The 16,003-nt window shown below is 34.8% G+C and overlaps 1 protein-coding gene across 1 annotated transcript in view; it reads right to left on the reverse strand.

Annotated features, from left to right (window-relative positions):
- Positions 1 to 714: 714 nt before the first annotated feature.
- Positions 715 to 16,003, reverse strand: part of WDR27 (WD repeat domain 27) — a 53,029-nt gene continuing 37,740 nt past the window's right edge. Inside the window, exons 21-23 of the mRNA XM_069008383.1 lie at positions 13,567 to 13,669; positions 1,013 to 1,111; positions 715 to 849 (exon numbers count right to left, since the gene is read on the reverse strand). Coding sequence (XP_068864484.1) covers positions 715 to 849; positions 1,013 to 1,111; positions 13,567 to 13,669 — 337 coding nt within the window. The remainder of the gene's footprint in view (positions 850 to 1,012; positions 1,112 to 13,566; positions 13,670 to 16,003) is intronic.

Consider the following 16,003-nt stretch of genomic DNA (forward strand, 5'->3'; position numbering starts at 1 on the left):
CAAATGGAAGGAGATCTGTAAATGCACCAATATTCCTACAAGTAAAAGATTCTATTTACTCCATAAATATTAATAGTAACAAGTATAGCCAGTGGTGAAGAGGTAGAAGCTACTGTGCACTCTTACTTAAATAGATATTGTGACCATTGTTGTGTCTTTAGAGTAAGGAAAAAAGTGGAAAGTATAAGGCTTCAATGCAAATTCAACATGAAAACAAAGGTACATCTTTAGGATTAAAACCAGTATACAAAGAACTCACATGATAAAATAGCTGCAGGGAAGCTTGGGTGTCAAAATAAAACTTAGAAAACAAACTTCTTCGTATATATTGCTTCACTGTAATTAAACCATTACATTGAAATAGAATGCTGTTAGCATAGTATAATGTTCACTAAAATAATAGAAACTGTAACTGCATAATGCCTAACTCCTTCGGAGTACTTTTTACCTATAGATATCAAAAAGGCTCAAAGCACAACAGTAACAGTTTTTCAAAATATTGTGATAAAGATATTTCAGTATTTATTCTGAGACAGCAAACTTAAAATAATGTTGCTTTTTAAACCTTTCAGGCCTTTGAATAATGACAGCAAGCCTGAGGCCCTTGTCATTTCCCTGCCCCTACTTATTTCTCCCTTACATTCCCTGAATTAACAGTCTATTCTGGTAATTCGACATGTATGTTCCTTTTCCCAACATTCAACAGGTACAGGTTCATATGAGTTCCCAGGCCAGAATTCTTCTTTTCAGGCCCTTAATCAGGGCATTTGTCTCTGCAGCATGTGGAATTTTGCATGAGTTTATAATTGGCACAATAACCTCACTACAGTGGGAAGTAGATGAATAGCCCTACAGATGCACAGCATATTGGCATGTAAATAAAAGAGCAGACTACAGAATAAAGAGAAGACCACAGAGAGGGTGTTTTTTTGTAATTTTGTAGCTTTAAAATTATAAAATTATAGTTATTTTACATGTTTTAATTATAAAGAGGAAAAAAGCAATGGCTTACCTGTGGAGATGAGGGACTAAAACTGACATTGATGACAGATTCTGTGTGTCTCCCCAGTTTATGTAAAAAAGTGCTTGAACGCATTTCATATATGTAAGCCTAAAAAACAGTGAGTTGATATTTTCACTATAAGAAAAATAATCACATTCTAGAAGCATTAAGATATAGCATAGAACATTAAATTTTCAGCCTACAGAGAAGTTAGAAAATTTTAATCATAGCTAAACAAATATAAAAGTCATCAATGTCTTAGATTTGATTTCTATCATTTGGGATAATTTAGACAATGCTTAAATTAACTCAAATTTTTTTTAAAGTATTTAGAAAGAATAATGCACTCTTTTCCCCATAAATAACTACATATTAGGTGTACTTCAAGAAGCAGGTAAAAAAATTACCCTTTAAAAATATATTTTAAATTGTTTTCTTTGGAATTTAAATCCTTTCTTTTAAGTGGAATCTAATACATTTCTAAATTTGATCACTCCAATGTTAAGGTAAATTTTTTCAGTTTCTACACAGGTCTTTGAAATTTTTAATTGAACAGCATAGAATTCAACAACAATTCAATAATATTACAAGTGCTGCAGGTATCATCAATAAGAAAAAGTATATTGCCTGCCTTTTTTTCTCAAAAGAAAAAGGGAAAAGTGTTTTCCTAAGAGAAAATTAAAATTTTACTGGTACAGCCTCAAATAACAAAAAAACTGCATCAGGAAACCATCCCAAAATTCAGTGAAAGTCATAGCCATACTGATACTATGAAAATGGAATTACTGTGATATTAAATCAGCATTATTTTACATTTTAAAAAAAAAGGTTTTGAAATAAATCCTGTAGTATAGATTTTCCACACCATAAACACTTGTGAGAGTCACGTGCAGACACACGGGATTGTTTTAGACTATTCCTTATATAGTAAAATAATAACTATTTGTAGGATAGACTATGCATAGGCAAGGCATATTAAAACAGACACATAGTATGTAGTCTTATTTGGTATATTATAAATAAAATTTGTATCTCAAAAGATAGAACAGATTGTAAAGCCTGCAAAAAATAGTCAAAGATGATAATCCAAACTCTAAAGTTTCAATTAAAAAAATTAAAGTTCTGCCATCTTTACTAAATCTCTGACATTAATGAACATGGAATTTAGAACACAATCTGACATAAACTAAACCAAACCAAACTGTGTAGAGACTCTGTTACAGAAGTGTATTACACTGTGACTTAAGTTTTTTGCTGATAGTGGCCTAAAATAAGTTTAGTCATTCAGACTCAAGGCAGCTGAACTTCCCCTATCAGACAGCAAATAGCTACAAGGTATGTGTCCCAAAAACGTGTGGACTCAACTGACAGTCTTCCCAATTTATGAAAATATTCATGGACCAATTCCAGTCCTGAAATAAGTTTAATGCTCCACTCGGAAAACAAATCTTAGCATGCAACACCAAAGATTGTCTAGTCCTAACCAGCACTGAAAAATCATTGGATTATTCTCAGTGTCAAATATTCCATTCATGGCCTTATTCACTGGGAGTCAAAAAAAAGAAGCTAAATGTAAATCTACTTAATTGCAGCAAGTTTATAAACCTCTCATATCCCAGACGCAGTCCTAGATATGGAATTGAAACCATCTACTGGCATAAATGGAATACCTGAAAACAGACAGAAATGTAGGTATCCATTTTTAAACTCTGGATTTTTGTAGCATTACACACAGATACTGCCATACTGAGAAAGTAGCAGAGTCTTTGGCAATGTGCTAAAATCATTGTCTCCTTCCTAAAAGCAAATGCTTGTTAATTAAAAATCCTTCTTTAAAAAGTAAGACCTTTCTCCCTATTCTAAAATATCTCAGGAAACCCTCTTCTAAAATAATTTAGGAAACCTGTAATAATAATGAGTAGTCATTGCTAATGCTTTAAAAGCAGCAATTTTCATTTGCTTGTTTTAAAATATATGGCCATAACATCGCTACTGTGACTTTCACCACTTGGGACACGATCATCTCACAGCAGAAAAGAACAGTAAGTGGAGCCCAAACAAGATAAAAGTGATATGACACAAAGGAAAGCATTCTGATGTATCTGTAGATATGAAATTATTTCCTCTAAAGAAAAGTACAAGACCATGTATTAGTAAAATCAGTCTATACACAGGACAGCACAAGTTTTTTGCTGTTACCATACAGAAAAGGGAAAAGAGCTTCTTGTAAATACCTCTAGTTGTTTTATCGACATAAAAGAATTAAGAGGCACTATTGGTTATTTACTTCACATCCTAAACAGATTACAATATTGCCAAGCTATTAGGCTTAAACAGAGAAGGTTTCAGAGTTCTAACACAATAGTATCCTTCCCTTATTTTACAAAGTGTAACCACATCCACATTCATCCATTCTCCTCCCTCTGCAGTGGCTTTCCATTCTTCATTCTGATGCTATCATACCCCGACTCAACTAGTACCAAAATTATCAGATGGTGACATTTGTGTGATATCTCAGTACCTGTAATATTGTGCTCTCTCCTTCCTACCAAGCTTTGTCACACTCTATATTGCACAATCCTATTGTCCAGACTTTCAACAGGTCTTCCTTCCATGAACAGTGTGCTGGAAATTACCTTTGTACTTCAGCAAGGATCAGGTGTAGAGACTGCAGTCAGGTTGTACTTCAGCACCACAACCACAGTTCCAGAACAAACTACAGCGGTCGTGCTCACACAATTAATTGGAACATGCAAGTGTCAAGAAAATGAGAGATAAAATGCTGCAGAAGTCCATATTCCAGGGAAACTCCAGAAAGGAAAGGAGTACACTGAGTGAGAGGTGAGCACAAAGTATTACAAGCTGCACTGTGCTTTCCAGGGGTGCTCCTACACATCTAACTAAAGAAAGAGTATATGTGAAAACAGGGAGAAGTCATTCTTACCAAAGGGCCCTCTGAAATCCCAAGGACATCTTGTCAAAATGGTTCAACAGTATCAAAATATTCAGTAATGTCATGACAGTTTAAAGTATTTGCATCATAAAATCAAATCCTATTACTCATAGCTATTGAAAATATCTATCCCCTTTGGAACTGTGGGAATGACCAAAACAGGACAAATATGTTGTGGTTTTTAATATATTACAGAACTTTGTTAGAAATAAGAACTTAAACAGAATAGAACTCTACTGTAGATAATGAAATCAAAATGCATGTGTTTGATACACACAATAAGTCATCTGGACTCTGCTTAACTGGCACATGAGGATCTAATAAAACAGGTTGCTTTCCTCTCACTTCTCCAAACCTACTCTCCTTCCCTTTAATGGAAGGAGGAACAAAGAAGAGGCAAAGTCAATGACAGCAAGAATCAAAAGCACAAAATGTTCTGATTCACAAAGAAACATGCTCCATTTTTTAACCAAGAGAATATATCACAGAGAGACATGGTTAGGGAAGCTGAAATTTTTCCATCGGAATCTAGTGGCTTACAGAACTTTGCCAAAATTATCCAATAAAAATTAATTTTCCATTCCAGGTTCTCAGTTTAATTTGGGAAGGACTATGTTCATTTTTGGCTTAATCTTTATGTCCCCGTTCCACTCTGTAAAATAGACGTGATAATAGTTCATTATTTTTTTTGAACAAGAATCCAAAGTTTGTTAAACCCAGGTATTCTAGTAATTTATGCTCTTCCACACAGTTTCTAAATCAATCATTTATCTCATACCTTTCTTTCAAAAAAATGCTGTGAAGCAGCCATGCAGCTTCATTATAATCTAGCAAATGTGTATTTGGTGCTGTAGTCACACTTCTCAGCCTAAAAAGTATTCAAACCCTTACCTCCCACCTTTCAAAAATTGATTCTTAGACCTGAGTTAGAGATTGGGCTGGGATACAGCACTTTACCAAATTGTCACACTATATAACAAGATTCAGTGGATCAGAGGAAGTAATGACAAGCAGCTACTGGTAGAAGCCCACCTGTAGCTAACCACTGAAGCACTGGAAGACATGGGAAAGACCAGACATGAGAAAGCCCTTTCCTCTGACCTTTACTACAAAGAGTATGTTCATATTGAACAGCTGCTAGACAAAACACACAGAACGTTGCTGGGAACACAACCTGCCCATTGCACTTCACTCTTAAAAATCTATCCTAGTGGAACCACTGCTAAACATCTTTCTGAATCTGTATTTCTAGTCCCATAAATCTTAAATATTTAGGTGTTATGGTTCAACTTCAACAGAAAAACGGGCAGAGACTCCAGCTACATAGTTTATTACATTGTGGCAGCTCCGCTTCCAATAACTGATTTAAGGAAAACTAATAGTAATTTTTTGAGTAATTATGACATTTAACACAATAAAATCTGATTAAAAGAAAAACATCATCATATAAAAGTGTATAAAACCAGCTTCTGTTTCAGTAGCTCTAGCCACAAATATTTAAACTAGCCAGTGAAAGTCTAAATTCTGAGAATAAAAGTTAAATATTGAAAGTACATTTATTTTTAACTTCAAAAGTTTCAAAACAAAACATAAACCCCAAAGAGAATTGTATTTTAAGAGAACTAACACTCATAAGAAGAGGAATAACTCCAGTATAAACATTCTTCCACTATAGTCAGCCATCATTTTAGTTTTGCTGTATTTTCTGATGGCATCCAAATGGTTTTTCTATTCTATACTTACTAGATCATTTTAGAAAAAAAATAAAAGAACAGTAACTGAATTGTAAATGATACCATAACACTAGCCACAGAAGAATTTTAAAAAAAGCTTGAAACTTTGAAATCAATGACAGAGGAAGAACAGATTTTCAGTAAACCAAATGTAATGAAAAAGAAAACAAAACAGTCTAGGAAGCACTCAGCAATGCCCAAAATGCATATGTGCATATAATGTCTTAGACTTTAGCCAAAGTCAATCCCCTTTTTTTATATTAAGACCAATTTTGTCTAATAAAAATACTGATCCAGTAGATATTGGTATTTCCTTTCCATTTGTTGCTGAGGGTCAGCCAAAAGTAAAAATAATTTACCTGTACCAATAGCTTCCAAAGAAGTTTCCTGGACCCATAACCACATACTTACTAGTATTTCCTTTCACTTGATATTTGAAGAAAATTTGGAGTAGTCAGGTTTCAGTAAACCAGAGTGTGACAGTGTAACACCTTACAAGTACACATAAGCTTCTGCTTTCTTCTCTAGATTTGTACCAAGAGACAGGGAATAAGGGTGAAGGCCCTTCCTTGAGTGGAGGAATTTGTATCCAAATGGAAAATTATTTAATTCTACTGAATTGGTAGACAGAGTGTGCTAGATAATTTGACACTTTATCTGCAGAGTTTCACTGTAAATTCTTTCCTCTGTTTTCTCACACTCCAAAGGAAACTTGTTCTCATCTGTTCCCATTGCCCCCTAGTCTAACCCATGGCCATATAGATTTGTGTCAAACTCCTTACACTCGTCTTGAGATAGGAAAGAGGGGGAAGCAAATCATAAACACTTGAAGAATAACAGAAGGATTCTCCTTGTTTTCAGCTTTTGCACAGAGATCAGAAAAGCAACACCAGTTTCAAGGAAACTGATTTTGTTGCTGCTGTGGCTTTAAGCTGAAGCGTGCATTTTACAAACAGATCACAGGAAAAGAACACAACTAACAAACAAACAAAAAGACATTGATATCTAAGATACCTAATTTGGTCTTACACAAATAGAGATGTTTTCTTCACATGTTTTGCATGGATAGGCCAATGTCATCACTTTTCTGTGACTATTTTTCCTAATAAGTCAAATGAGCTACAGAAGATAGAAATGTTAAAGCCCCCTGATAGAAAAATAAATAAAAAATCTAACATGTTTTTATAAACTATATCTCCAGTTATTAATAACGCATCAGTGCCATCAAACTTGATGCATAATCCCTCAGTACATGATGTAAGTGTTTGACCTGCACTCCATCATTCCCTATTTATACTGGGACACATATCCCATAGAACCATGTATTCCTTCCTCAACCTCAAGCTGAAAAAGCTCCTGAACTACTTATGCTAAAGAAAAATAACAATTAACCTGAAGCAGACACCGAGCATGGAAAGTTCCAGCCCAAAATGTTCTCACTTACAAGCAACTGAAAACAGAATTATAGTGGAAAGTGTTAGACTACCTTAACTATAGGTATCAGTGCCAAATCCACACATAATAAAACAGATTTCACAAGTATCCTAAGCACTGATTAATGTTCTTCAGTCCCAAGATATCTTAAACACTTACCACATGGTAGCATGGAAAGTCTAATCAAGCCTGGCACCAAAATGTTGAGTACAGTACACCCTCTGAGAGTCCCTTTCCCTTTTAATGACACTTATAGAGGCTGTCTTTCTGGTAGCCACGGGAAACTTCCCACTACTATAAGATCCCAGTTTCCATATGATTTCCTTTGACATAACTAAAAAATGAGTGACAGTAAATGTTTATAATGTTCTTTATTATTAAAATAGTTAATATTATACAAATCAGTCATCTTTCAAGATGCAGGGGGTATTTTTCAAATGTATCAGTCTTCTGGCAGTTACAGCTAACACATTTGAATTTTCCTCACTAAAAAAGATTACATAAACCATATCTCAGATTTCCCTCTCTAAACCACATTTCTATGAAGCTTCCAAATTGTAGTTTTTGCCAATTCAGTTTCTATTTCATTGCCTAATTTCAAGGCCTCATGTATGTGATTGTTTTCAGTTGTCTTCATATGAAATTTATGTAGCAGCACACACAACTGAATTTAGGTTGCCTTTACTTTTATAACACACATAGTGTTGTCAGGGTACAGAATTATTAGTTGAAGATTTTATTCTAAGAAAATTTACCTCATCTCTCACTATGAAGCAGAATGGTTTTATCACACCCACTTTGGCTCTTTGCTGACTGCTGCTATCAACTATACCAATAATTACATTTCCTTTTTGTGTGGTGGTGTTGACTGTTTGACTGAAGTACTGAAACATGCAGATGCTGCAAAGGACCTTTAATCAGATTTTTGTACCAGATGTACCAATGATACCTAAAATTCAGCTACTGTCAAGAATTGAAACCAAGAGGTACACATATTGAAAACACAAGCCCTGTGGATATAAAACTATATATATCCACTTTTATCACCTCACTGCTAAAAGTGTGATTCCACTGTATGCATTCTAAAATGAACATTGGGTATTCATATCTATTTCGACTTCCTTTTTTGCCTACAGTTGAACACAGGGTATTTTTTATGTTAGCTTTCTTTAGCAAAAAGGCTAATTTCTCATGCTTCCCCCTACCTCTCAAAAACATTACCAAAATTCAGTGTTAACACAGGAACAAATTACAGACTCACAAAATTCAGTTTGATTTAAAAAAAGGTGTTCTGTAGTAATTTGTCCGTTTCTCGCGCTTTCATGTGTCGGAGGAAAATAACTTTAAGGGATGGGACTATGCAACTACACGAATTTATTGTTTAAAATAACAAACGCATCAGTCGAGGCGTGAGATTTCACAACACATCCGAGTAATGGCGACTAGTCCCAAGATTTAGGGTTACATCGTAATTTATAACTTTCTAATCCAATAGATACTTAAAACGACACTTTGTTTTAGATTAATGACCTATCACCTGTGGCACTTCTCACTGCAATGCAGCTATGTCTTGACCAATAACTTCTCATGTCACGTACACACAGTTGTCTCTCTTATACCATCTACATTCTTAACTTAAACTATATAAAATCACTATATTATATTTTATATAACTATAACTATATTATATTTTAAAACCCTTCACCAAAACACCCAGTGTACAATTTTACTTATAATGATAGGAACACAAGATTGTAATCCTTTTGCTTAAAGTCCACAAATCTCTGTCAATTAAGCCAGACCTAGTCTCTTCCAGGGTTGTAAATCAAAGCCTCCTTTAATTGCAGGAGTTTCTACTCCTCTGTCTCCCACAGTAATTAAATAACAATACATCTATACCCAGCTGAAAATCCTCTACCGCTCTCACCTGCCAAACTGGTTTTGTGGTGGTCAGGTCTGAAATGTAGTGGCCTAGATAAGCAATAGCCTGAACTAATCAAAAAGCACATGAGAACAATTAATGTGCTCATATTCCTATAACTCCGTGGTTCATAAAATAATCTACCAAGGCCAAGATTTTCAGTCATCTTCAAAGATATACCCAAAGAGACAGTGAAGCAACAGCATACCCAAAGTCATGACTGTATGATTAAGAAGGCAACACTCATCTGTTCACTCCTAGGATAAGTGGCCTAACAGCCAACCATGCTGCTAAAGAATCCAAGAAACTCAGGTTCAAGAGTAAAAACAAACTGTGTTTTTCTTTGGAAAGGGGTAGATTTTCTCCATCAATAGCTGGCAGAGAGGCTGTCAGAGTCTGTCATTCATTCTCTGCTATGGATTTTGTTCTGCCAAGCAATGTCAGTTCTGCCTTTTCCACAGTAAACATTACTAATGCTGTTTTCTCCAGATGTTTCCTGTTAAAGCCTATCTTAGTTAAACAGTATGGACACATAAGATAAAACCTGAGCAATATATAATTGGAATACCAATCACACTGAAAACTAAAATACTTCAGATAGTTGCTACCACTACTTCATATAATACATTCTGTTCTGCAAGCCCTCTGGAATGAAGTGTAGACCAAGACAACAAATATTATGCAACAGTATATATATATCATACATTTCTAAAAGTAATTTTCCAGTAAAGAAAATAGCCATCTATTTTCTCCAAATAAAGTATTAAAGCATACTTTATCGTATATCAAAGATACCTAATTTAAACCTCAGTGATGCCTCCAAGATACACTCCCAAGAGATATGAAACAAAGCATTCTAAACTATTAACTAGTCCTATCTCTTCCCTTTACACACACCTATATCATAATATCTTTGCTAACTCACTCATATGTAGTCTTTTACCTACCATTATTAGTACCTAAAAAGTTCTAGTGAACTGGGCTCTTAAAGGGAGAACAATCAACCACATATTTATCATTCACATTTGGGGCTTCCTGGGGTGTTTCTTCTTTGATCTCTAGATCATTTTATGCAAGTTTTAAACCTAATCAGATGCAATTTTAAAGTTTATCACACCACAGCACACAAGGATGGAAGTATTTCATATAAATAAGATCAGAGCATCTGATCACAACAATAACAAAATGAGATAGGCCTCATCTAAACTCTTCTTTTAAAGACAAGAGGAGAGAAGAAAGATACCATTGCTAATCACCACTTTATAAATCAGAACTGAGCCATAGCAAGACTAATGTGACTAATAATATATTTATGGGGGTCAAGAAATATATCATAATCTTCTATGGCAATGATTACATTAGGAAGCAGTGCAGTGCAAGAGGAGCAGATGTACAGAACAAAAGAGTGCTGGCAGCTCAACCTCAAAATGTATTTTTCTGGTAGTAAAACATTAGAGTATATTGCTCAGCAGCACTGATATTTATTTGGAATATCTCTTTAGCTACTTAAAACTAAGGTGCCAACTATAAACAAATTCTACAGTTTGTATTATGCCTGATGCAGAATCTTGCATTTGAAAGTAACTGAGTGTGCAAACAATATCAGATCTGGGTTTGCATCCAGCCACCTCTCACAGATTCGCAGAACTCTTTGGACATGTCCCCTGACCAGCATCACTTTCCAGCATCACTTGCAAAATGAGAATTTACTCTGAAACCAATTTTGCATGAAGGTTAATATTCAGGGATTCACAACTGGTTATCAGACTGATGTCACCTATAAGCATCAAATTGCTTTACCTTGTGTCCTTCTACTCCTTTCAATGATGCTCCCCTCTGGACTACTCGCTCAAGATTTGGTGTCTTCACAGTTGGAAAGCATAAATTTAATCTTGGATTTTGAATGTGTTTCAAAGACACTGTTGTGAGAAAAATCCCAGATTTTGTTGAAAAGTGTAAATAAAATGGAAGAGAACGTCATACACTACCCATGTATTTTTGTTACTCATGTAGCAACCTGCTATGCTGAAAAACTTGTGGGTTTGTGATATGGGTCAATCCATGTGAACTATGAACACAGGCTTTGAGATTTGGCATGGACAGAGAGTTTTATGTTAGAAAATCCAATTTCAGCACTAGCGTCAAAATGTGCCTCTTAGAGTCTACAGTTCAAAGAGAGCCAGCAAGAATGAGTCTGAAAACAATTAAAAAGACAATTATTTATTCCTGCATTCCCTACTTCATTTCTGGAAACTTGGAATTTATTGAGAGAGCCCTGAGGCCTCCAAAGACAAAAATTAAGTGCCTAATTAGACATAAATTAAAACTGCTAAATAAAACTACATGGCACAGAAAGAAAATTAGTTCTTTTTTTTATAAAAACAGGTTTATACAAAACAGGTCATACACCCTCTAAATAGAGAAAAAACAAACAGAATTTTCACCTCTATTTTTTACAATAATGTATTTTGGTTTGCTGTTTCTATACCCTGTAGGAATGTGATTTTGCTACTAATCAATGTAGACAACATATTCCTCTCTGTCAAATACTTCAGATATTGTGAAATACAAAAGGCAGTTTAAGGTCAACACCTCTCAAGTATATTCCAATTATGCCTCTTTTGGCTTTTAAATCAATCACATTTGTTAACCACAGAGTGCAAGAATCGCACTTGATAAAGTAAACTCCAAGATGACTGAAGATGCAGTTGCTTCTCAGTTGAAGTTTCATAACTTATTCCCAGAATGCTCTTTTTGAAGATAATGCTTTGTATCTACACTACTGATTTTATGCAGCTTATTCCAGTAGACATTCATTCATACAATCTTCAGAAATATGTGACTTCTTGGTACTATTAAAACTCTCCCAGATGCACATTAAGCCATCTGTCAGGATGTTATTAGTTGAAAAATATGAATGGACTACTCAGTACCACATTCAATTTTCTGTTTAAAAAGGAAGCACAAAAGTATATCCAGTCTCAACATTTCAAAGGGAAGGCTCCTAAAAAATGCCCCAAAACTGCACTTTGTCCTAACAGTACAGTATAAGCAAGAGTCTAAAATTTGACTCAGTTTTCCTGAGGGGACAAGAAGAACAATGAAAGTTCTCTACAGACATAGGACATAAATTATGCAAAATTCCAACCTAAGAGCCACACTAAAAAGTATTGACTGGCACTGTGCCCGCCAGGGACCACATGCCAACTGGAGCAGGATGCATGCCAGCTATTCAGCTTCCTCTGATGACCCACCATGTGCCAAGAATTTGGAGTAAGGACAAAATCATGCTGTCTTTCTTTTCTTGTATCAGCACTAATTACAAACAAATACTTTAATGCAAAAGAGAAGACAAACGGTCTTGTGATTGCACCTCTTTTTATACAACTCAAAAGCAACTTTAATTAATAACCTCAAATATATATTAGTATATCATATAAATCATGACCTGAGATGAATATTAGATGCACTTTTTCACAGACAAAGTAAAAAGCCCTTCTTGTGTATTGCAATCTACATTTTGAAATGCTATTTACCAGAAACTTGAAAAATATGTTTAACATGTAAATGTCAAGAACACAATACCTATTGCCAAACCTCCAGCAATCTGCCAATAAAATCTCTAACCTTCACATGTTTTGAGCCAGTATTTCAAAACTAGCCACAAGAGTAAATTCCCTTTGTTCTGAATTTGAAGTTGACCAGAAACTCTGTGTCATGTTCTGATGACTAACCTAGTAATACCTAAAATAAATTTAAACAGCTTTCCTACCCAGCTGTTTTGAAAGGATGCATTTGCAATAAACCCAACCCCAGTCCAGTTTCAAAGGCCTATTACAAGTTAGCAATCATCCATCTCTTCACAAACAGCAAGAAAACATTTGCTAACAATGCAGGCATTACTGAATTAATTTAGGTGGAAACTCAAAAAGGTAGGAATACACGTGTAGTCAGGATTAATTTCTAAATAATTTAAATATGGTTGCCATTGATACAGAAGAGAACCTGTGTGGGGAGAAAACACACACACAAAGGGTGTGGAAAGTTCTAATTCCAGTTGAACGACTGGAATTATTTTATTCAGCTGATTGGTTCATAAGAGAGCCATAATGAAAGGTTCATCACCCCGTATTTGGGAGCCTAAGTAAATTAATGTGTATTTGCTACAGAGTTCCTCATGGTCGGATACGTACACAACACATAAAGCTGTGCTACAGGGAACACCATTCTCCTCATCTTTGATGGCACATGACAATTCAGAGTCAAATATTATGGAAGTCCATAGAAACAAGCTTTTAACAATTACTTTGAGCACTAAAATTTAGCTGCTCTGGGATTTTTCAGCCAAAATAATCATGAATCATATGTAACTGCTACATGTGAATGCACTATATGAAAGTATTATAGACCCAAATAATGCACATTTAGATGAATCCTAGAAACATGCTTGCAAAGACTCTTTTTTGTACAATATGAGTAGTTCCTATAGTTTAGGAAGAAAATAAGCAAAAACATTACTTACATATTTGTCATCTGATCCACTGGCTATGAAGCGTCCACAGGGAGACACTGCAATTCCACATGGATAGCAGCGGCTACTGTGCCCTTCAAAACGACGCTCACACCTACACAGAGAAATTTCAATGCTATTAACACCAACTAAAAATTACCTCTTTTACTGCCATTTTCATGAAATCCTGCTGAAGTCTCATCTGTTTCTCTTAATCTGAAAATTCACTAAGGCAAATCCACAAATTAAGTTTTAAATATCTCTGCAGTAGCATTTTGTCAAAACTGAAAATTTTGAAAATTAATGACTAAAAATAAAATGAACAGAAAAAACTGCCCCAGGACAGTGACCAAACCCATGCTTTGGCCTTGTTTAGTTTACAGGGATAGAAACATCATTAATAATTAGGAATGAGGAGCTGTGATACTTGGCATCTAAGGGGAAGGTGTTGTGAAAGTCTGCTCCATGAAGATTTATAAATCTTCCTCAAGTTATTTCTATCAAGTCAAGATGCAGTATGTGGAATCATAACATAAATAATTATTGCTTGCTTTTCTCACACCCAAATCTGAATACTTAAATCCTGTTGCCTATTTACATTTCTACTCCATACACTAATTTATTGTATATGGTAAACCAAGACAATATCCAAACAACATTCCAAAGTGAGAAATTGCTCTCTCTGTCCTATAACTGTTGATAATTTCTTACCTGTGTTAATACAGTCTAAAGGAAGGAATGGATTTAAAATTAATGCAAGGAATTAATTTCCTACTTTTCATGTTAATATTGCAAGAAGCATTGTAGAGTAAGTTTTAAATAGCTGAGCACACTTGAGCCATTTAAAAATAATAATGTTTTTAATGAGATGGAGATTAATATCCACCTAAAAAGCACCACATGGTTGTAAAGAACCATGACATGTTTGCAGTCACCACAAAACTAATGTTAAAAAAATATAATTTAGAGTTTCCTCAGTATTGAAAGACATTTTAATACAAGTTTCAACACCATTCAGAGCTGTCATTTACATATGTATGCCTCATTTCAGAAGTTTACATCTATACCTTTGAGGTATTATTGTAAAACAGACTTATAATAACCTATATTCTTATTTTGCCTTTATTATGAATGCTGTCTACCTACCCTTCTTACAAAACAAATTCACATACTTCCCCATAACGCAGCTGTCATATACTCTTTTTTCTTTTTTTTTAATGTATGCTAGGTCCAGGAACAAATTTGAAATAGTAAAATCTCCTGCCAGCTCCTGTGATATACACTTTTTCCTGGCCAGTGAAATCACAGGAGCTGTGTAAATTCAGTCAACTGAACCCATGTGCAGAAAGCTTTAAATTTTTATACCATGTTGTTCTGTTGCAGACACGCATGTATGTGTAAGAATGCACTAAATGCCAAGCTGGTTTCATTCACCCAGGTGAAACAGACATACTTAAACAAAAACATGACTGATCTAATTGCTATCACTTATTAATGCATAAAAGAGACACTTTTGAATGCATGAAAAGACAATATTTTATAGAGCCTAACTCTGAACTTTACTGTATTCTGTATAACAAAACTACTGATATTAACAGACATTTTGGCGATACAGTAACCAGACACTTCACCTCAGATGAGTTCTATCCTAAAACTGCTAAAATAATCCCATTTAAGAGAACAATACAGTTCAAGAGAAGCAACGTATGAAGAGAGCCAATTATTTTGACTGAGATGTAAAAATATTTTTAAACTTCAGTTTTTTTGCATGAATCTTCAGAGACTTTTAGTAACCAATAGCCACATTTGGCCTATTGAATAACCTGCCTCTGTTAGAGCTTCCTATTGACAGCAAAGGAGAATACCTCAGTCTCCACAGTATTTTCCTCCTCAGTTAGGCTTCCACCAAACATTACTCATTGTGTAGAGTAAAATTGTCCTGCAATTTAGCCTCGAGTCCCAGTTGCACTGTTTGCAAATTTCAGGGAGATTTTTTTTTCCCTTCTGAGTGCCTTTTGATAGAGAATTTGAGGAAAAAAAATTCTTTTTAATCTTATACTTCTAAGATACATCAGCATCACATGAAAGAAATTTCCTCATGAGAAAAATAAATAAAATTCATATCCACTGTCCCTCCTGAAGGTATCTTCAGGTTCACCATTCTTCCTTAAGGAGAGCACTGGTCATCAGGACTACTTCTAAGTGTTTATGATCTCATTGTCAGAGCCTGTAAAAGATAATTTCCTCAATGGGGTCTTCTTCACAGATGAGTCTCTTAATAAAATAATGCAAAAAACTTCCTTTCCAAAGAATTTGACTCCTCTCTATTTGTGACCAATAACTCAAATACTTCACATATAAATAGATACATAAGAACTAAAAGGGTCCCAAGGCTTCGACTGATCTTTTCTCTGCTACACCACAGCAATATAAAGCAATGTCCCAGTCA

Source organism: Aphelocoma coerulescens, chromosome 3, assembly GCF_041296385.1.
Source record: "Aphelocoma coerulescens isolate FSJ_1873_10779 chromosome 3, UR_Acoe_1.0, whole genome shotgun sequence".
In the NCBI taxonomy this organism is placed as follows: domain Eukaryota; kingdom Metazoa; phylum Chordata; class Aves; order Passeriformes; family Corvidae; genus Aphelocoma; species Aphelocoma coerulescens.